Consider the following 22137-nt stretch of genomic DNA (forward strand, 5'->3'; position numbering starts at 1 on the left):
AACTGTTTACTACCCGAAAATGCTAATTTATTGATTTTTCTTTATCAAAATAGAAGTATTACGGAAAACAAATTCAATAATTAATTTAAGAGCCATTTTCATAAATAAAATATTGTTAAGTGTTAATTAATTAAATAAATTACTTTCGTTATTTCGTTATTTGCATTATTTTTGTCATAAAAAAACATTATTATTATTTTTTGAACCTGTCTGTAAATAAAGAATCAGCGAATAGCTGAAATAAAGAATTAGCCAGTTAGCCGTTGACTAATTAGCTGAGCTAATTAAGTTAACCGGTTAAATTAGCTAAGCCTATCGGTTAGCTAGCTAATTAATTTAGCTAACTTTTTTAGCCGGCTTGGCCGGTTAAATTGTACAGCCCTAATATAAAATTTAAACTACAATTTTGCAGACTGAAAGGTAAAAATTTTTTCTATGTGCCTTTTTAGCTTTAGGATGCTCGAGTTTTTTTTTTTTTTTACAGATCTTTGTGTTTTGAACGGTTTTAAAACCAATGGCAAAAAAAATTGTATTTGTGTACACTTTATGCATTGATTCCTATTAACCTGTAGCAATGCGCCCTTTTATCTTTTCACACGCGATTTGATAAACGCTAGAAATTTGAATAGCGATGTGTTTAAGTTATGTTATGTCTCAATAAAGTTATCTAAGTATTATTAAAATCAGTCTGCTTATAGGGCATTGAAAAATCCACGAACTTCCCTTAGTTGCGCAAGTTTACCCCACACGAGTGCGTACACTTACTCTTAGTAGGGGGTAAGTGTGCGCATTTTGAATCATTCGCATTAATCTGTTTTTTTTTTTTTCCGAAATGTTAAGGTTTTAGACTTTATATTTGAATTTAATTATTACTTAAATAAATACTTTAAAGACATATTTTTATTTTCCTTCCATGCTTATCGTTTAATTTTGACACTAGTTTTAAAGCTTAAGTGCGCACACTTACCTTAAACTACTCTATTGGTTACTGATTCAAATTGATTTTTAAAAGTCAACTAATTGTCATAATTTATCAAATTCAGCTTAAAAAATTTTAAATATCTAGGTATTATAACAAAATAATATGAAAGAAATGAAAATTACAACATTGCATACTAAGCATGACATGAAGCACAAAAATAATGAAAAAATCTGGTCTTAAAGCATAATATTAATAAATCCAATATTTAAATAGGTTTACCTATATCCAAATTCTTGAAGTAGATAATTTAATACTGGTGGTAAAAATATTGATCCCAAAGAACTTCCTGATATACAAAGACCATTTGCGAATCCTCGTAGCCGTAAAAAATACGACGTAACAATGTAAACTGTTGGTGGAAACGCTAGACCAGCACCAATACCCAAAAATACTCCGTAACTAAAACAAAATTTTTTATATTAAAGTATACTTTATTTAAAAAAAAAAAAAAAAAAAAAAAAAAAAATCTTTATACACTAATCACAAAAATTAAGGAAATACAGTAGACGCTCTGAAAAGTTACGTTTTCAAAAGTTACCTTCCCCTTATATGAATTCCCCACTCTATTTCGTATGCTTGAAGGAATTGAGGGGAAATTGGTGATGGGTGGTCTTTTTATAATTGTAGTAGTAAATGTACGTGAGTCTGAGTCGGTAACCTAGAAGTCTAAAACGGTTGATAAATAAAAGCATAGACTGACAGTGGAGCAAAAATTTTTTGTAGTTGCTCTCTAGATTTTAAAATTTTGCAGGAAGAAGCACATATATGAGTTTTCTTTGAGAGTGTTGATAAATGTAAATTATCACTGGCTATTGGTTACAAAATTGTTAGCCACGCCTCTGAAAGTCCGCTTTTAAAAGTTACGCTACCCCCGAAAGCATAATTTTTGAGATCGTCTACTGTAAACACAATTTCCAAATTTCTAACAGACTGTATTCAAGTAAAAATGGTCATATTAAAATTATACACTGAAAAAACAAAAAAAAAATTAGAAAAACGGTAGACCCTGAAGGTGATCCGTGCAACTTCTCGCTAATTCCATACCTAGGTACTTAGAACTGCACTAATGATGTTTTTGAGCTCTCCGATCACACACACACACACACACACACACACACACACACACACACACACACACACACACACACACACACACACACACACACACGCACGCACACACACACTCAGAGCTAAAGAACGGCAGAACAGCATCGCACGATGGCAATCGCAGTGGAACGCCGCGACAACAGGGAAATGGACACACCGTCTCATACCGAAGATCGACGTTTGGCTAAACCGAAGTCATGGCGAGGTCAATTACTATCTGACGCAGTTGTTGTCAGGACATGGATGTTTTCGGACGTATCTTCACCGCTTCAAGCATGATGATTCACCGGAGTGCCCGTCCTGCCCAGGAATCAATGAAGACGCGGAGCACGTTTTCTTTGAGTGCCCACGATTTTACCCACAGCGAGATGAGCTGGAGATGATCCTAAAGAAGAAAATCCAACCAGAGACAATAGTAGAAGCAATGTTGTCATCAAGAGCCTCCTGGAACGCCATCAGTACATTTGCAACAGAAGTCCTCATAGACTTGCGTTCCATCGAAAGAAGAAGAGCAAATGACAACAACTAGAAGAAAGGTAAAATAACACCTTAGCTACCAGAAGAAAGAGCAGTAGCTAGATCCTCCCCTCACGAAGTAATGCCTAACGGCGGTTTCCATGAGGGATAAGGGGAAAGAGGAAAAAGGGTTTAGGGTTTAATGGGTAGGGGCGCTAGCGTCGAGTTTTAGTATGACACTGCGTCGAGTCGCCACATATCCAGGCCAAACAACTATGCCTAGAATCCGTAAAAAGGATTCCCCCCCCCCTTAAAACAAAAAAAAAACACACACACACACACACCCACAGCACAGCCACCTTCAGTCACGTCTGAGAAAACACAACAGCAAGGAGAGAAAAATAACAAGAAAAGGCTGCTGTCCACGCCCAGTCCTTCCTCAGTAAATGACAAGCCAGTACAGAAAGACAGCCCGGGAAGATACCTGGACTAAAGTGACTTGGCAAAAGAAAAAGAAGGAAAGAAAACAGGACCCAGCGGCTCAATCTGCTATACTGAATAGGTGCGCCTTGGCGCAAAACCTGGTGCGCCAGTGTGTCTTTGAAGATAAAATCGACGTCTGCTTTATCTGCGAGCAATATCTAAACATCGAAGGTAAAACATGGTTCGCAGACGAAACTGGCACGGCAGCAATTTGGATTGTGAACACAAAGAACGTTACCGTCAACAACAGCGGAAGTGGAGCAGGTTTTGTCTGGATTCAAACCCCCACAACCTGCTTCATGAGCGTCTATCTCTCACCTAATGAAGGGATTAGTGTGTTCCGACAGAAACTGGCAAATATAGAAAATACGGTCACTAAGTTTGACGGCGAAGTCATCGTAGCCGGAGACTTTAACGCTAAATCGGCTGAGTTGCTTTCTCCGATACCAGAGGTAACGAGGTTGCTGACGTCGCGGCTAGACTCGACCTCATAGTGCTGAACACCGGGAGCACCACGACCTTTAGAAGGCCAGGGTACTAAGAATCCATCCTCGACATTTCGTTGGCGACTCCAAGGACTGCCAACATGATCGAAGACTGGTCTGTATCCGAAGAATTCACTTGCACGAAGCTGGTCTATTTTTCAGAACAACCTGACTCCGGATACCTGCAGCGAGACGGAAAAGGCAGTGCTAAACACGATGAAGAATATTGCTGCCGCATGTGACGCTTCTATGTCGCGGCTGAAAAATCGGAGTTTCCACAGGCCGGCGTACTGGTGGTTACCAGACATAGCAGAACTCCGGAAAAAATGCCACAAACTCCGTCGGCTAGCAACGAGAGCTGCGAAACGCTCCCCTAATCAAGATCTATTTTCGAACGAGTATAAGCAGGCCAAAAAGAACCTAAACCGGACAATCAAAGTAAGCAAAGCTAAATTGTGGCAAGAGATCTGTAACAAGACATCTGGGGTAAAGCCTACCAAATTGTCACCAAACGACTTGGAAAGGCTTCACCAGAAGCGCCGAAACCACCTGCTTTAATGAGCAGCATCGTAGCGGAGCTGTTCCCCAAACACAAACCAAGGGAAAGAAAACATTATGTGAAAAACAGTGTAACATTTTTCACAACCAAGGAGTTGCAGGATGCAGCGAAGACCCTCAAGACAGGAAAGCCACCCGGCCCTGATGGCATTCTAGCATCGGTGATCAAGACTGTAGCCCTGGAATACCCAGACATATTCCTGAATACCTACAACGCATGCTAGGCAACTGGCACGTTTCCCGCGGTCTGGAAGCGGCAGAGATTGGTTCTGCTAGATAAAGGCAAAGGTGGCCCTGCAACACCCTCGTCGTTCAGACCACTTTGCATGCTGGACATTGCTGGGAAATTGCTTAAAAAGCTTATACAGGGAAGACTACGAAACGACATCGATCGTGCTGGAGGCTTTGCCGCAAACCAACATGGCTTTCGGAAAGGACGTTAAACAGTCGGCGCGATTCAGACAGTCGTAGGGACAGCGAGAGAAGCATGGACTGGTAGCCTCAAAGCTCGTAAAGTATGCATTCTCCTCACGCTAGATGTCAAAAACGCATTTAACAGCGCGAATTGGGGAGATATTCTAGACGCTCTGGAACACAAATTTGACGCAAAGTCAGATAATTTGGCACTAATCGACAACTACCTTGAAGAAAGAAAGCTAATAGCGGAAACTACAGAAGGACCACAAGAATACGCCATAATGGCTGGCGTGCCGCAAGGCTCAATAATGGGGCCCGATTTATGGAACGCCGACTATGACGAGCTTCTTAAGATTCTGTTACCAAAGCAAGTAGAGCTAACGGGCTTTGCAGACGACGTCGCGGCCACGATAATAGTAGACAGCGTAGAGGAGGCCGAACTACTAGTTCGGGAAACCATTGATGCCGTCGAGACTTGGCTCGATAAACACCACCTGAAACTCGCCAAGCACAAAACCGAGATGATCGTTCTGACTCGTCAAAAATGGTTCCCAAAACCATTCGCTGTGGACATGGGAGGAACAACACTAACGCCAACAAGGGCCCTGCGCTATCTGAGGGTAATGATAGAAGAGAAACTATCTTTTCGCGAACACCTCGATAATGCATGCCAGAAAGCCAGCAAGACGGTGTCTAGCCTAGCAAGAATTATGACCAACACCATGGGACCAAGAACAAAAAAGAGAAGAGTTCTTCTAGAAGCAGTCCACTCGGTACTGCTTTATGGAGCGAAGATATGGGCAGACATATTAAAGCAGAAGACCTACCGGCGAAAGATAGCAGCAGTACAGCGGCGAGGCGCTCTCAGGGTTGCCTGCGCCTACCGCACAGTTTCCGAAGCGGCTGTATTGGTCATTACGGGAGCCACGCCCATCCACCTATTAGCGTTCGAGAGAGCTAAACTCTATGACGCTAAAGATAGTGACGGGCAGATGGGCAGCGCGCCTGATCCCAAACATCAACGTCTGGCTTTCTCGAAAGCACGGGGACACGGACTTCTTCCTGACCCAGCTGTTGACGGGACATGGGCAGTTCAATGCCTATCTTTTTAAGATGGGACTGCACAGCACACCAACGTGCAAATACTACCCAGACAAAATTGACAACGCCGAGCACACGTTTTTCGAGTGTGATCGGTGGAAGGACGACAGAATCAGCACCGGAGAAACAATAGGCACAACGCTCTCCCCTGAGAGCTTGGTCACCTGCATGATCACAAAAGAAGAAAACTGGTCAGCTGTCGCAGCCTACGCGCAGCGCCTTTTAAACGAAAAAATCGCAGAAAGGGATTAGAAACCAGTAGTAACAAGAAGTAGGTGTCGTGAGACACAACATGGACTGGATCGAAGTAATGCTAACGCGGTTCCGATCCAGTCTTCCCTGTAACATTTATGGGGACAGGAGAGAGGAGGATGTTTAGTCGGTATTGTTGCAAAATAATATTGACTTCTGAGTCCAACATGCCCAGGCACCAACACCTAGTCCTGGCACCAACACCAAGTCCTGGCATACGTAAATGTATTTTACCTCCTCTATAAAAAAAAAAAAAAAAACACACACACACACACACACACACACACACACATACATACAGACATAGTGACAACATCGCGGGGGTAGTCAGGGAAGATTCCTATGACCTTAAAACGTCGAGATCTGATGAAAACTCTATTTTTGCAAAACGAGCTGAAAACAACACTTCCCGATTTTTCGAAAATCTTCGATTTTCTTAGCGGGAAGTTAAAAAACAATGAACTTGATATAAGAAAATTATTTTGAAAAGTTTCATTGTCTTGAGTTAAGACGAAAAATTTTTGAATTAAGTAAAATTTATTTTTAAATCAAAACGATGAAACTCTTCAAAATTATTGTCTTGGTTGAATAATTTTTTATCTAGAGCAAAAATAGGGTTTTATAACTCTGGAATACTAGTTTTTCAATCCTCCAGTTCAAAATTTTTTTCTGATTTTGAATAAAAAAAGATTAATTTGTCTTCAAGCAATGGATTTCTCAGTAAACGATAGTTATATAGAGAATTGAAATGATATTTGAGAAATTAGAATAAATTTTCTAGAAAATTTATACGTGATTTTTGAAAAAAAAATTTTTTTGTCCTAAAATTGAAAATTTTTTACCGACTTCAAAAATGATAAAAAATTTTAGTTTCCTTAACTTTTGTGATTAATTCATCTTTATTTAATTTCATAATAATTGATAACATAAAAGAAAAATCCAAATTACCTGACACAAAGAAATACTATAGAATCAGCAAAAAAACTGAGCATCATTCCTACAGCAGCAAATGTTCCACCAATCAAGGTGACTGTACGATATGAGTACTTAACAGATAATATACTCGACAGAGGACCTATTAAAAAAAAAAAAATTAATAGTCATTTGATTTCTAATTAATTCAAATTATCTTATAATTTTTGTAAATATACCTAGCGAACTGTAAAGAAAGTAGCAAATTGCTGGAATCAATGCAGCCATAGTTGATCCGCTTTTAAACACGTTCAAAAATTCAACGAATAAAACCCCAAATGATTTTATTGTTCCTGGTATCAGAACGTTTACCATTACGGCGGCCAATAGGACAAGCCAACCCCAACCACCGTCTGGTGGTATCCATTCTCCTTTAGGTGAAATATCAACTGTAATACAAAAAAAAAAGTTTGTAAGTAATGTGCTTCAATTTGTTTTAAAAAATTTTTCAACTACTTATTTTATTCTAAGTAATATTAATAAAAATTCATAAGTCGATTCAAGTATTTGGTATGATAAATAGTTTTATTTATAAATTTATAAATTTGCAACAGGATATATTTTTTATTAAAAGTTAAAAAAACATTTTGAATAGTGCACTTTTGGATTTTCAAAGCTTTTTTTCCATATTTTATGTTTTCAATTATTAGATGATTTATCTACGGTTGATGGTTAAGTTTAAAAGTGTTTTGGTCATGTATAAATTATAATTCAATTAAATTATCTATTGAAGAGCGGAACGCTTTTTTTTGAAAATTTTCATTTATTTATGCATAAAATGCGTTTTAATATTTCATTCTTTGTATACGTTTAAGAGATACTTCGCATCCATTTGTCCAAAAAAGGGCGAGAGAGAAAAAAATGTAAACAGTTCTTAAAAGATAAATTTTTTTGAAGGTCGATTAATTTATTGTCAATTAAAAATACGTGTTCGATAAAACGCGTTTTCCAATTAAATTATAAATTACCGTATGAAAAATCCGGTTTGTAATCCATTATTACTTATTCATAGATCGGTTGATATAAGCATGAGTAGAGTAAAAAAAATTAGTTTTGCTGAAGTTTGTCAACAGAAAAACTTTAACAAAAGTCAGAGATTTACAAATTGAAAAAAATTTATAAATCTTAGCAAGTGGACAATTATAAATATTAAAAGTCAAATAAACACGACTATCTATAATTTTCGTGAAATCGATTAGATATTAATTGAACAGTATTTAACAGATATAGGAAACAAGTAATAACATTAATAAACACACTCACACACATATATTATTATGTATTTTGATCAATCGAATACTTGGCACAAGATACGACTATGTAATTAAATTGTATGGTTAAGTATGTGAAAAGTGTGAAAAGAATGTTATTTTAAAATTCAGAGCTTGTAAACAATGTAAAAAGTATAATAACCACTATAAAACTTGCTCACGAATGAAATTTAATGAAAAAAGTTACTTTTTATTCATAAAGCCAATTTGTGGTTCAGATAAATTGAAAAGCCGAATTGGCCATGACCTAGATTCTGATTATTTGGATTTTATTTTTAATCTTTTAAAAAAGAAACTGAAAAAGCTTAAGGTAGTTGCTTTACCAAACTCACTTTCTTGGAATTTTTTAAAAATTTATACAGACTATCCGACTTGTGCCAATACCTCGCACAATATCGTGATCAAATAACGATTAATCCTAATATAATGGCAAAATGAAACTGACATTCGTAATTAATATCAAAAATAAAATATCTTTCATTACACTGAGAAAAAATAAAAATTATGTCTGGACAAGAATTTGTTAAAATGAACAATCAATATGTTAATTTTTTAATAATAGAATATCTTTATCATTGTCAAAAACACAAATTTTCAAAAAAAGTATTTTTTTTTCTCAGTGTAATAAATATTGAATTTGCATTTGCATATTGTCCGAAATATTATGTTAATTATATACGTAGTCAAATGTTCCATCTACTTTAGTGAATAATACATTATTGGATTGAATTATAAATAACAATTTATATAAATTTAATGAAAAATGTGTCGATTTTATTTGATTAGTTTCCCTGATTAAGAAATCTAATTTGAAATCATTCAATCTACGCAAAGTCTATATCTATATATTAATCAACTCAAATCATTTTTAATTGTTTTTAAACATTTCATATTAGATTTTTCTATCAGGGTTGCGTGATAAGTACCCATGTTGTACGTATCTGCGGAACTAAGATTTTAGACCTATTTTTTTTGTAACGTTACTGTACTTCTCACACTACGGTATACTCTTTACAAATTCACGCACATACATACTACCAAATATATAAAAATCTGACAACTTCCTAAATTTATTTCACTAATTGTCTTGTTCAGTCCAGACTTACTCATAGTTTATACGCGATATAAATGCAAACACCTAATATTTTTGTTATTCTGTATGATTTTTTTTTTATAATTATTTATGTTGATAATCATTATTCAATAAAAAATTAAAAATATTTTGAAATAAATTTTTAATCGCTTTATATTTTTGCGCTTTTTTCTTTTTTTCCGTTATTTTACTCGTTATAATGTTACTGCTTCATTTTCTTGCAACTATTTCTTATATCCCTTCCGTTAAAAACAGTCCTCCAAATATGTCATTTATTTAATTTTTTTTTTTATTTATTCAAAACATATTATTCTTTAATATATAATAGTTTTTCGTAAGAACAGTAATATTTCTTTGAGAAAAAAAATTAAAAAATCTGTAATTTTCTCATGCTACTTCCAAACTATCAGTTGAAAAAATTTCATTTTTAATTGGAATCATCTCATGATGGATAAGGTATGTCGTTAAATTTTAACATCTTGTGCATTGATGTATTGAAGGTCTTATATTTTAAGTTTGAAAAATTTCTTAACATTTTGCTTGCGTGATCCAACTACCTTAATACATAATATATTGTGTTATTTATCCTTTTTCTACTTGATTCTCAGTTATTGATGTCAAATAAGTTTAAGTGATATTAATTTTCTACTGGAAATCAGATATAAGTTGATAACGATATCTATTTTTTCATTGTTTGATCACAGCTTTACCAACAAATTTCTGTTCACCAATATTTTTTAATCTCAAATTTCAAATTTTCTTTATGTTAAAAGGACAACAAGTGGCGGCAACAACTGGGAATCAAATAAGGTCAAAGGTCAAATAACACAATATATTATGCGTTAAGCCTGGCTTTAAGATAATGTCCGAAAAATAAAAAAAATAATTGTGGGAGTACTTTTCCACTATTGAAAATTTTTCGTCAACCACCGTACTCTTTGGGCCATAAAATCCCTTCCCCGGCATTCAAGGGGCTCATGACGTCACAAGACCCCAAGAACAACTCTAAGTGTTAGCAAAGGCTAACACCCTCAACAGTCAAGGGGCACGAGGCAGATTTTCCTCAGCCTCTGAGATACACACATCTACGGTTTACGACTTGCCCTATTTCCCTCTACTTAACGTATCGCATTATTGTAATCGCGAATTACCATCTTGACAATTATATTTATACACGAACTTAATCTATTCTATCGTTTACTGATAACTATATTCTACGGGATTGATTAATTATTGTGAAACTTAATTAACTTCATTCGGGTATTGTAAAGAGTATAGTTATAACCTGAATAAATTATTGAATCAAAGAAATAGACTACTACATAATTAAAATTAATTATTATTTTTACATATCCGTAAAGAGGATTTAATTTCTTTAATGCTCAAAATTACAATACTAAGTATCTGCAATACTTGACTTTATTTAAAAGTTACAAAAATAAAAAAAATTTTTTTTGTTTCTTAATTTTGACAATTTTGTGTTAAAATATGTTTTTTAACTTCCCGCTCAGAAAATTGAAAATTTTCAAAAATCGGGAAGTTATTGGTTTTACCTCGTTTTTCGAAAATCGAGTTTTCATCAGATCTCGACGTTTTGAGGTCCTAGGAAGCTTCCCTGACTATTCCCGCGAGGGTGTCACTGTCTGTATGTGTGTGTGTGTGTGTGTGTGTGTGTGTGTGTGTGTGTGTGTGTGTGTGTGTGTGTGTGTGTGTGTAAGTATGTAAACCTCTCAAGAGCTCAAAAGCATAGAAAAGGTATCGTTTTGAGCTCGGAGAGCTCAAAACAACACACAGATTGTATTTTTGAGCTCGAAGAGCTCAAAAAAAAACGGCCATGTATTAACGGAATCAGCGGGAAGTTGCAGGGATGGCCTTTAGGGTCAACCGTTTTCCTAATTTTTTTTTATAGTTTTGAAGATTTTTTAATATTTTGCTTGCGTGACCCAACTACTTAAGATGTAAATTATCCAAAGGCTGTCATTATGATTAAACAAGACGTTAACAATAAATAGTACCTTCTATAGCCTGTCAATATCGTTAAATGAACTGTTAGCAAATGGTGTAGCATTTTTAAATAAAAAGTTTTTTGTATAATATTATTTAAGAAAAAATTTTTTTTTTATTTTTCGCCAATACCGAGAAATATAAGCTTTAACATAGTATTCGAAATTTTAGGATTGATAAAGGATTGAAAGAGATCTAACCGTCACACAAAAAACACCTTATTTGAGCAATAAGATTTACAATGATTATTATTACTTCAATAATTCTACATTGAAAGGTTAAAAATGAATGAAATTGGTAAGAAATATATTTCCGAAGATATTCAATTTTAAACGTTTTTTTTTTTTTTTTTTTTTAGACGATTAATTGACTGCACCATATATATACCCTATTATAAATATTTACAAAGAAATTTTGAGATCATTTTTTAATCAAAAATTTCAACAGCATATACGTTATTAAGTGTAGACTTTTCACGAAAATTTTCTTGACTTATTTATTTTTCTTATTGCTAATGTACGAATGTTATTAAAATTACTCGAAAGTGATATATTATATAACTGTAATTACGAGGTTGGCAATAGCTTACACGGAGAGAATTTTATGTTAACGGTAACCATCCCTATTTTGTAGCTTCTACTATCCAGGATGGTTATTAACTTTTACAAAGTTGAGATGATAAATGCAACTATCCGGCGATTGTAATTAGTATAATCAGTATATATTAATTCCCACAATTATGATGATACGGTTTATCATCTAGATGGTAACTTTTATCATCGGAGATAGTTAAAATCATCCTCGATTAAAAATAAAAATTGATTTTTAAAAAATAAAATTTTTATCCACTGCCGCAACACCGCTGCACTACAGCCGTTTGGAAGACAAAATCGCCGCAACACGAAATCTTTATTCTTGACTCGCATAACCGCAACACCGCCGCAACACAGCTGCACGCTGCTTGATGTTATTCAAATCGTCGCCACAACATCGCCGCAACACCGCTGCAACACTGCTGTACCCCAATGCTAAAGCATAGCTACAATTTCACAAAAAATGGCATCATAATTAATTTATCACGCAATAATTAATTAATAAATAACTTGAACATAAATTTGAATGTAAGACCTATTGTTTAATCTCCTTTTATTCAAATGCCTAATATTCAAACGAAAAAAAATTTTTAAATCAGGCCAAAGTACCGCGAAATTATTGATTTTTTTTAGTCGTATTATTGAAGTATATTTTTAATTTTGTCCCCTGGGTTGAACAGAAGCGGCACGTCTATCGAAATACCCTGGAAAAATTTTATATAATGATGAAACTGCGATGGTATTCGAACCTGGGTCGTCCGTATGAAAGTCTCGAACATTACCAACTGCGCTGCAAGTCGTAGTTAACTAAAAGAATTTAGTTTAACTATTTGAATGATCAACAAATATTTTATTTCAATGTATACCACCAAACGAAGGTAGTTCAGCGGTGTTGCGGCGGTATTGCGGCGGTCGATCGAAATTTATTATTTTTTAGTAGAAAATAATAATTTAATTTTTACTCGGGACAGTGCAGCCGTGTTGCGGTGATGTTGCGGAAGTGTTGCGGCAATCACAATTTTATTATTTCATCACAGATTTGTTGCAGCTGTGTTTCGGCGGTGTTGCGGGATTTAAGAAGTATTTTAGAAATATTTATTACAGTGCAGCTGTGTTGCGGTAGTGTTGCGGCAATTATAATTTTTTTATTTTATCACAGATTTGTTGCAGCTGTGATGCGATGCTGTTGCGGGAATTTAGACTCCGTACGGCGCTGTTGCGGCTATTTTATGTTTTTACTCGGGTCATGATTGCAATCATAAAGAAAATAAACAGGAAGTATAAAAAACTAAATTTTTTCGATTTTAGAGTCAGAATATAATAATAATATAATGTTTGATATAATAACATTCTAATGTTTAACATAAGAGTGAGTAATGAAAAAAGTATATCTATATTATTAAGAGAATAACAAAAATTTTGTCTCCAGGATAGTCATATGATAAAATCGGTTTTTTTTTTTTTGTGAAATTCAGTGTCATTGCAAAGGTCTTGACTTGAATTTCCGCCTTTTCAAGGTTTTTTATCATTCTCGTCGATAGTCAATTTATCATGATAAGTATTTAGGCTGCATTCGAAAATGCTCCATTTCTAGACTCATAATTAAGAAATGATCTTTTATCTTGTTAACTATTGACATTTTTAAAGATATAAGCTCATCCCGAGATTACACTCATCGAGACCTTTCATTTGAGTACCCACATCAATTTTTCATATATTTTATATACTTATATATATTATATATAAATATATAAAATATATGCTTATATTCGTTTATTTATAATTCACAAGTCACGGTAGTCACATAGTGACTAATCATATTACTAGCTGCGATGGTAATAATTACCATCATGATTGTAGAATTTACAACCAACATGATTTTAGCGGTTAACATATATTATGATTAAGTTTACCATCTTTAAGTTACCAGCCAGATGGTAATAATTATTATCCAGATGGTAAATGTAACTATCTGGATGGTTCAGTTAACAATTTGGATAGTTCTTGCAATCATTCATACTAAGAAGCCTGTTTTTACAATACTCGGATAGTTGTATTTACCACTAAATTCTCTCCGTGTAGTCGGCGCGGTGCCCGCTTTTCGAAAGAGTGGGACCCGGGTTCGATCCCGGCACGCACCAATATTTTTCAGTAATTATATTTAAAAATATGTGCGTTACATTGTCAGCCTCTGGAAGTGGCAGAGATAGCCGGGCGGCACACGCCTGACTTGAGCGATCACCCATTTTAAGCAACAACTTGAATGGGTGACCACTCTAGTCGGCGTTGGCTAGCGCGAGGGATCTCTGCACACTAGGAGAAGGGCCTAATGCTCCAGTGGTCGATAAAGAAGAGTTTCTTATCAATCACTGTAGGCTTAACCCAACTCCGACTGTACTAACATGGGTTTTCTCTGTGGTTTTCCCATGTTACTGTTCCAATAGCCGAGTGGTGAGGATCAGGGTGAATACGGTACAGAAGGCACAAGTCGGTCCACAGCCGCAATGATAAGGCAGAGTTAAGGCAGTAACTGAGCAAATGATAAGGCTTAGGAGTGTAAAGGGGCGTTATCACGCCTATACACTAGAAATCTGTAACTAACTAACTATATAACTGTAGTTAATATTTGATCTTTTTCTTATTGCCTGAAAAAAAAAGTTCTACAATAAAACTGATTTTATTTGCAGTAATTCAATAAATTTATCTATTGAAATATTAATAAATTAAAAAATTTTTTATTTTCTTATTACTTTACATCTTTAATCTTGTAATACTAAAAATAAAATAAATCTACTCGTTAATTAGATTAAAATAATTTAAATTATATCATAAAAATGGTTTCCATTCGAATATTTGTTCAAAATACTTATTTTATGATAATAAAAAACTTGAAAAATATATGTATTGTTTACAGGAATTATCTTGCTGACGACGATGTTATATTTTATCAGAAATTTAATTTTCGATAACCTAGATCTACACGGAAAGAAAATTGAAGGAGTTTTTACTATTTTACTATTGTAATTTTTACTAAATAAAATAGTAACGGTAGACTATACTTCTCATTTAGTAATTTTTACGATCTACTATTGTAAATTTTATCCAACAAATAAGACTAGCAAGAGTTCTAAAAAGTCGAATACTATAGAGCAAATTATACAATATGTGTTTGTGAACTTTACAATTCAACTATTGTAAAAATTCACAGTTGGTTTTTTTAAAAGAAATATTAGGGAGGGAGAGAGATAGAAGGTTGGACTAATTGGTACCTGTACAGTAATCGAAAAAAGAAGCCGACTTTTTCGTGCTATCTGGGATTCGAACCCAGAACTCTGTGTTGGCAGCCAGAGACTCTCCCTCTACGCTATCCGAGGTAAACTAAGACCCACATCCTTTAACATTTACATAAATTCGGAGTCTAGAGCTGTGCACGGCCATCACTCACATTAATTGAGAAACATTCCAATTCAACTATTGTAAAATTTGCTATAGTTCTATTGGATAGATACAGAGGCAACACTGGAAATTTTCATCTCTTACTTTTTACAATAGTAATATCGTATTTTTTCATGAATAAATAGTATTTTTTCTTTTAAAATATTTGACAATTAATAGTAATAAAAGTATAGTCCAGCTTTACAATAGTTGTATCGTAATTTTTCCCAGAAATTTTTTCCCGTGTACATTTAATATAAATTTTATGATTAATTGTTATTATCTTTAGGCAATAATTGGCAATCTTTTATTTTTAAATAATATTATTATACTGAAGATAATTGATTGCTTATTTTATAAGAAACTTGAGACTAAGATTATGTATAAGTTTTAGTCTTGATTAATTTCGATATGTTTTAGTCTTGATTAATTTCGTAGTTAACGTGGATACTCGGTGAGAAATTTTCTTATCAAATTTTCTCTTTTAAATTAAAATCTATAAAAAATGTTTATTAAATCATTTTCAATATAAAATTTCATGAAATTTTATAAAATTATACAAAACTGATTTCTTAAGAAATAAAAATTAGTAGCACATAACAAGAGTTAATTATTGCACATTATTGCAGTGATTAATTAAAAGTTTAGAAGCAAATTTGGATAAAAGTTTACACACATACATTTATTCATACATACATGAATCAGGACATCATCGTGGATATAGTCAGAATAGTTTTCTAGGATCTCATAAGGATTGTTTATCATACGACAAAATTTCAATTTGAAGACATCTCGAAACCAAGTTTCTTCATGGAATTTGATTTTTTGAAAATCAAACTTATTTATTATCTTTAATCGTCGAAGAGTAGAACACGTTGAAAAAAAAAATTTATGAATGTTTTAATTTTTCGATTTTTTATAGCTGGAATACGAAACCCTTGGGATTAATTTAGTGAATTTTTGCTATCACAATAAAGTTATTTTCCTCGTGAGAAATTGAGTAAAACAATCTTCAGAAACTTTAAACATTATTTTATTTAATAATATGTTATTGAAATAAGATCCATAAAGTACACATGTTTGTAATGTCAATTTTGACTGTGTTTATTCTTTTACAATAATCAACTGTGACAATTCAGATAAGAAAAGATAACAGTCTATCAATTTAGTCACTCTGTTAAAAAAAAAATTCTTTATTAACATAAATAACATTGATAAAAATAAAACTTTGATATTTAATTTTGTATAATTTAATACAAAAATTATGACCTTAAAAAATTTACATTTTAACAAAATACCTTCGTTATTATTTATTCATTTATAATTATGACGAAAAGCAATGCATGAATTATCAGAATCTGAATCAAGTTCATTAATAATTGTATTTAATTTGCGTCGTTTTGTTATTTTTCTTTTATTATCAACAAATAATTTTTTTTTTAATTTATTGTTGTTTGTATTAATATTAATCCTATCCTCAATTTCTGATAGCGAAGCATCGCTCGCTTTTGAGTTAATTCGACGATAATTTTTATTACCCAATTTTTTTCCACTTTTATCAAAATTTTTAATTCTAATGCTGTCACTTTCTTTTTGACTTGACAGAAAAATAAATAATAAACCACTGACAGTTATACAGCACAAAACATACAAAGTATTCCACAAAAAGTATGTAAAATATTTAAAAAACCGTTGATAAAAAATCCAAAACAAAATTAAAGCGACCGCTAACTTTTCTAATGTCCAGAGAAGTTGAGAATTTCTTTTACAAAAATCGTACAAAAAAAATTTAGAGTCCAATATTTTTGAAAATATCCGTCTTGTTAATTTTTGCAGCATCTCGTAGTACAACCCCGAGTACCCGGGATTCCCAGGAATATGTTCGTTGGCTCTCTGGTGACGGGAATATGAATCCAGACATGATGTGCACACATGAGCCATTTTTAAATGTTTCTTTCAAATTTCGGGATATAGTCTTCAAAACTTCGATATTTCTTATTATAATTATCTACAACATTTCATTTTCAATAAAAAAAAACTTTAATAAAAACGTTTTGAATTAACCTTTTCGATGCAAGTGCTCAAATTCCTTTGTATTTTTATCGACAAATAATTTAAAAGTTCCTATTAAACACTCTAAAAAAAAAAAAAAATGAAATACTGTAAATAATTTTATTTTGAATTTTTTTGATCAAAATTAATACCTGATTTTTTTTGGCTCTCAAAGAAATCATCACATGAATAATCATAAGTATGATCAATGCAGTTATTATCGTCATACGGTGGTGAATAATCACCTTTATCAGGCTTACAGTGACAAACTAACGGGACTTGATCCGTTTTATCTAGCTTATCGTTAATTTTTCGTGATAATTTCGAGTCAAATCTAACCGTTTCTAATCTTCGAGCTAACGAGTTTATTAAACTATCAAGATCATCTCCAGTTTTATCGTCTTCTTCTTGTCGTTTTTTATTGGAATAACTTTTACTGCCGTGTAATTTATTTTTTTTTCTGTCTATCAGTTCACTATATTCCCTGTTTAACAATTTTTTATTTATCAACTCTTCACAATTATTTCTATTTTCACTTACATAAATTAAAGTTGCAATAAAGCTCAAGAATACGAGCGTTAATATTGTTAGAGCAGTTTTCATTACACGGCATTACTGACATTTAGTTAATTATAGTGATAAATGTTATTTTTAATAAATATATTTAACAAATTTAATTCGCGAAACTGACAATTTAACAATTTTGGTTAGAATTTACAGATTTTATTATTTTATTACTGTTTACAGATTCATGAGAAATGACTATCGCACGCTTAAGTTTGCAAACAATGAGAATTCACGTCGAGAGGAATTCAATGAATACAAGAAAAATATCAGTGACTAATTATTTTTGTTTAATAAAAAACCATAGTATTGTATTATTGAATGTAAATATAAATAGACGATTTTAAATGTAAGTCATGTTGAAGGTCGAGGTGAACGCTTGATATTGGGATGTACGCAAGGTGATACTTATTGCAATGGTCCTTACTAGTTTCAATGTTACTATATTTATATATATTCAAATCTGGACGAAATACAAATATATAATTAGGTAAATATATGCTATTTTTAAAGTATTTTAATTGGTAAAAAAAAATTTGAAAATTACGGAATTTTAAAATTAATTATAAATTAATTCCAAAAACAGTTTTATTCAGATTTTTCTTTATTATTAAATTATTGACTTATTTCTAGAGCTTTGCAGAAAGCAAAATTTTATAAATAAGGTCAAAGCACCCATTATTGATACTTTATTTTATTCCAAGATTTGTCCAATGATAATCGTACTTTTTTAAATAATTTTTATAATTTAAAGAATTAAAAATAATTATTAGTTGTGAATGATATAAAATATTTAATAATAAAAAACAAAGTTTATTCAAGTTGAGAAAGCTCTTTGAAAAAAATATTTTTTAGTTCTTTTTTTTTCATCTATTTACATTTTTTTTCTTACTTGATTTTTTTAGAACTCCAACTATTTTATTTGGTCGCATGGCAAAAGTTACCGAAAATTTTATCATCATAATACCGTCCGCAATTCTTAGGAGATCTTTATGAAACTTTGCACACTTCTTATTTCAGTAAACACTTTGAGCAATTTCAAAGATGAGTAAAATCAGCTGATTAGTTAAGAAATGGTAGCTATATTTGAAATTTTAAAAATAGCAAAAATCAAGATTTCCGTGACTTTATTCGGGGATAACTTTTTACTGGAAATAGATACCTAAATTATAGAAATATCACCTTAATTAAAGCTGATTATCTGCTGTTTGTTTTGACCGACTAAACTCATACTTTATATGATGATTCTATAAAGGTTAATAATTATAGAAATTACAAGAAAAATGGTACTTCAATGGCTTTTTTCATCAAATAACATCTTAATGGTAAAAGTTAATTAATTTCTGTAAAATTCACTTGGATTCTGATAAAATATTAAATAAGCTTAAAGTTACATTTTTTACTTTTTATTTTTCAATAATTTATAAATATATAAAATATGAGAAGTAAAATATAACTAAATTAAAATATAATAAAAATAAATCAACAATAGATATTTACAATAAATTTATTGTTTATTAAATTTATAATAATAAAGTAATAGCCCCGTAATTTTTTGACAAAAAGTTTTTGTATTTATTTTGAAAATATTAAATATCATTTGAATCATCAGTATAATAAATAGATATTTAATTTCAATGCTTGAATTTAGTTAAGTAAATTAATGGCTGTTGGTGATTAAGGTTGTTAATAATTGGTAGAACGTTACGTCACTAATTAGGTTAATCGATTTTGTCAGACTGTCAATAATTAGTTTATCCGTGTGATTGAATTATCAGTTGAAATAAATAATTAAATTTAAGAATTTACGGTAAAAAAAAGAAAAAAAACATGAATTTTTTAGTTAAAAGATTCATCAATGAAATATATATCTTAAAAAAATTCAATAAACTTGATTTTAAGTATTTCAAAAAAGTAATCAGCCGTGTTTTTTAGTGTCAATAATTTTTACTTTTAGTTGCTTATTCCACAATACTTCTATGAGATTTAGATCGGGAAACAATTTCTGTAAATGCATATCCGGATACTTTTTGTCAGTAATATATATTTTAGTTTTTTAATCAAAAATATTTTTCATTGTGTACTCGTAAACTAACTGGATATGTAAGAGCGAATTTCAGTAATTTTATTTATTGAAAAGATTGTTAGACTTGGACATGGTGCTTCTTGAGCTTCGATCCACTGCGTCGCTTAATGGTCCCAATCACGGGCATATATATATATTGTCACAAAATCTTTATTTGATTTATTTAGATTTGAATAAAATAAATGACTGACTCTATTAAACTTTACACAAACTTATTAAGTTTTAAAAATTTTTATGAAACTTAGCAATTCTTACATTGCAACAGAAGCAATGATCTAATTAATATAATTTTATAAAATTTAATGAAAACATTTTTCACCCGGGAATCGAAGTATTTTTTTTCTCACTAAAAGTAATCGGGTGAGAAAAAAAAACGAAAAATTGTGAATTATTATTGAATATTGATTAAATCACAATCATACAATAAAGAAATAATAATAAGAAAGAGTTCAAGTGGGAGCTACTAAAAATTATTAATTCCGTTCTACCACGAAGGTTACATTTATATATAGCCTTCGCGCGTTCTATCTACAAGACATTATAAGATACTTTAAAAAAAAAAACCTGAAAAAGAGCAGTTTCAAATTTTTTATGAGTGTAAAGAAAACAAGATTTTAAAAGTATTGACACACTTTTAGTAAACACAGTGAAAAAATAAAATTTTATTCCTTGATTCTCCAAAAATCAATCGATTGTTTTCAAGTTTGCGACATTTATATCTAGCAGCTCTTCGTATTTTATTTGTAAGTTAATGAGATTTCGGGAATTAATTGGTCAGCAGTTGAAAGTTGCTCAAAAAAATACTTTTAAAAAATTTATTGCTTAATCAGATTTTTGAATCAATAAATAAATGAGTTATTGGTGATAATGATAAGATATATATATCCCAAGAATTTATTTTGTAAGTTATGGCGATAAGAGATAAGATATATGAACACTATTCAAATAAATTAACGATGAGAACAATTGATAAAATTTTGAAATATTCAGATTTTTTTTCAAGTTCCAGTTGATAAAATTCCTATTTATCATTATATCATAAACTATAATAAATAATAACCAAAAATCATTGATTCGCTCAAAAATCATGAAAATTAATATTAATTTAATACTTATGATTCAAATTATTTTTAATATTTTCAAAATAAATACAAAAACTTTTTGTCAAAAAATTATGGCCCTGTCTAGACTTACTGTCAATATAACGCACCTCAAATTTTATGTGCCAATTATTGGCACTCATTACTTCAAAATTACCAATTATTAAATTGATTGTAAATATATAATATTGCTAATTTCTTACATTTGATTTATTATGTGAAAAAAATAGAATGTACAGGGATGAAAAAAAAATTTTTTTTTAAGAGCGCTTGTCTAACGAAAATAGTTTAAGAATTTTTCACTCATGAGCTATTTCAACTTGAATAAACTTTGTTTTTTTATGAATGAATATTTTATAATTTTTACAACGATTAATTTTATTTTTAATTCTTCAGATTATAAAAATTGTATAAAAATGTACGATCATCAATAAATAAATCTCGGGATGAAAGGATATCAATAATCGGTATGTTTATATTTTATAATACATTGTGATTTCTGGTAGGAATTTTCCACTCATAAAAAAAAAAAAAAATAGAATCAACGGAGCAAAAATACAACGTCATACGTGGGCAGTTTGGAACCTCTTCCTAGACTATTTATTTATTTTCATAATTTTATTTTTATTTTCATTCCAGATCTTTTTTTCTTTATTCTTGTTCAATCACTTTAGCTCAATTACTGAAGATGCTTATAAATAATTTCTTTCAAGGTTTGGCAGTTTTTATGATGTAAATATGTGAAAACTTGTAGTGATGTAATTTTTATTTACAAAATAGATTTGTAATTGATTCTCTCACATAAACTTGCTTTAGTATACTAAAATTTTTTAATGTATTTAATTATAATTAATAAGGTTGGCAATAGCCTAATCGGCTCGGTACCTGCATTTCGAAAGAGTGGGACCAGGGTTCGATTCCAGCGCGCACCAATATTTTTCAATGATTATAAACTAAGAATATGTGCGTTTCATTGCCAGCCTCTGTACCGGTCGGGTTTTCTGTGGTTTTCCCATATAGTTATGGAGGTAAAATGTCATTATAGAAGTATCTCCATACTATTTAAGACCGTAATGCAAATGCAGGTACTGATTATAACGCGTAAGTCGGCCACAGTCGCAGCACA

The 22137-nt window shown here is 31.7% G+C and overlaps 1 protein-coding gene across 1 annotated transcript in view; it reads right to left on the reverse strand.

The window, feature by feature from the left end:
• The window catches only part of LOC123262428 (monocarboxylate transporter 9), a 41131-nt gene that overhangs the window by 7274 nt on the left and 11720 nt on the right, over positions 1 to 22137 (reverse strand). Inside the window, exons 2-4 of the mRNA XM_044724634.1 lie at positions 6993 to 7202; positions 6790 to 6916; positions 1202 to 1381 (exon numbers count right to left, since the gene is read on the reverse strand). Of these exons, the coding sequence (XP_044580569.1) occupies positions 1202 to 1381; positions 6790 to 6916; positions 6993 to 7202 (517 nt within the window). The remainder of the gene's footprint in view (positions 1 to 1201; positions 1382 to 6789; positions 6917 to 6992; positions 7203 to 22137) is intronic.

Source organism: Cotesia glomerata, linkage group LG4 (genome assembly GCF_020080835.1).
Source record: "Cotesia glomerata isolate CgM1 linkage group LG4, MPM_Cglom_v2.3, whole genome shotgun sequence".
Lineage (NCBI taxonomy): Eukaryota > Metazoa > Arthropoda > Insecta > Hymenoptera > Braconidae > Cotesia > Cotesia glomerata.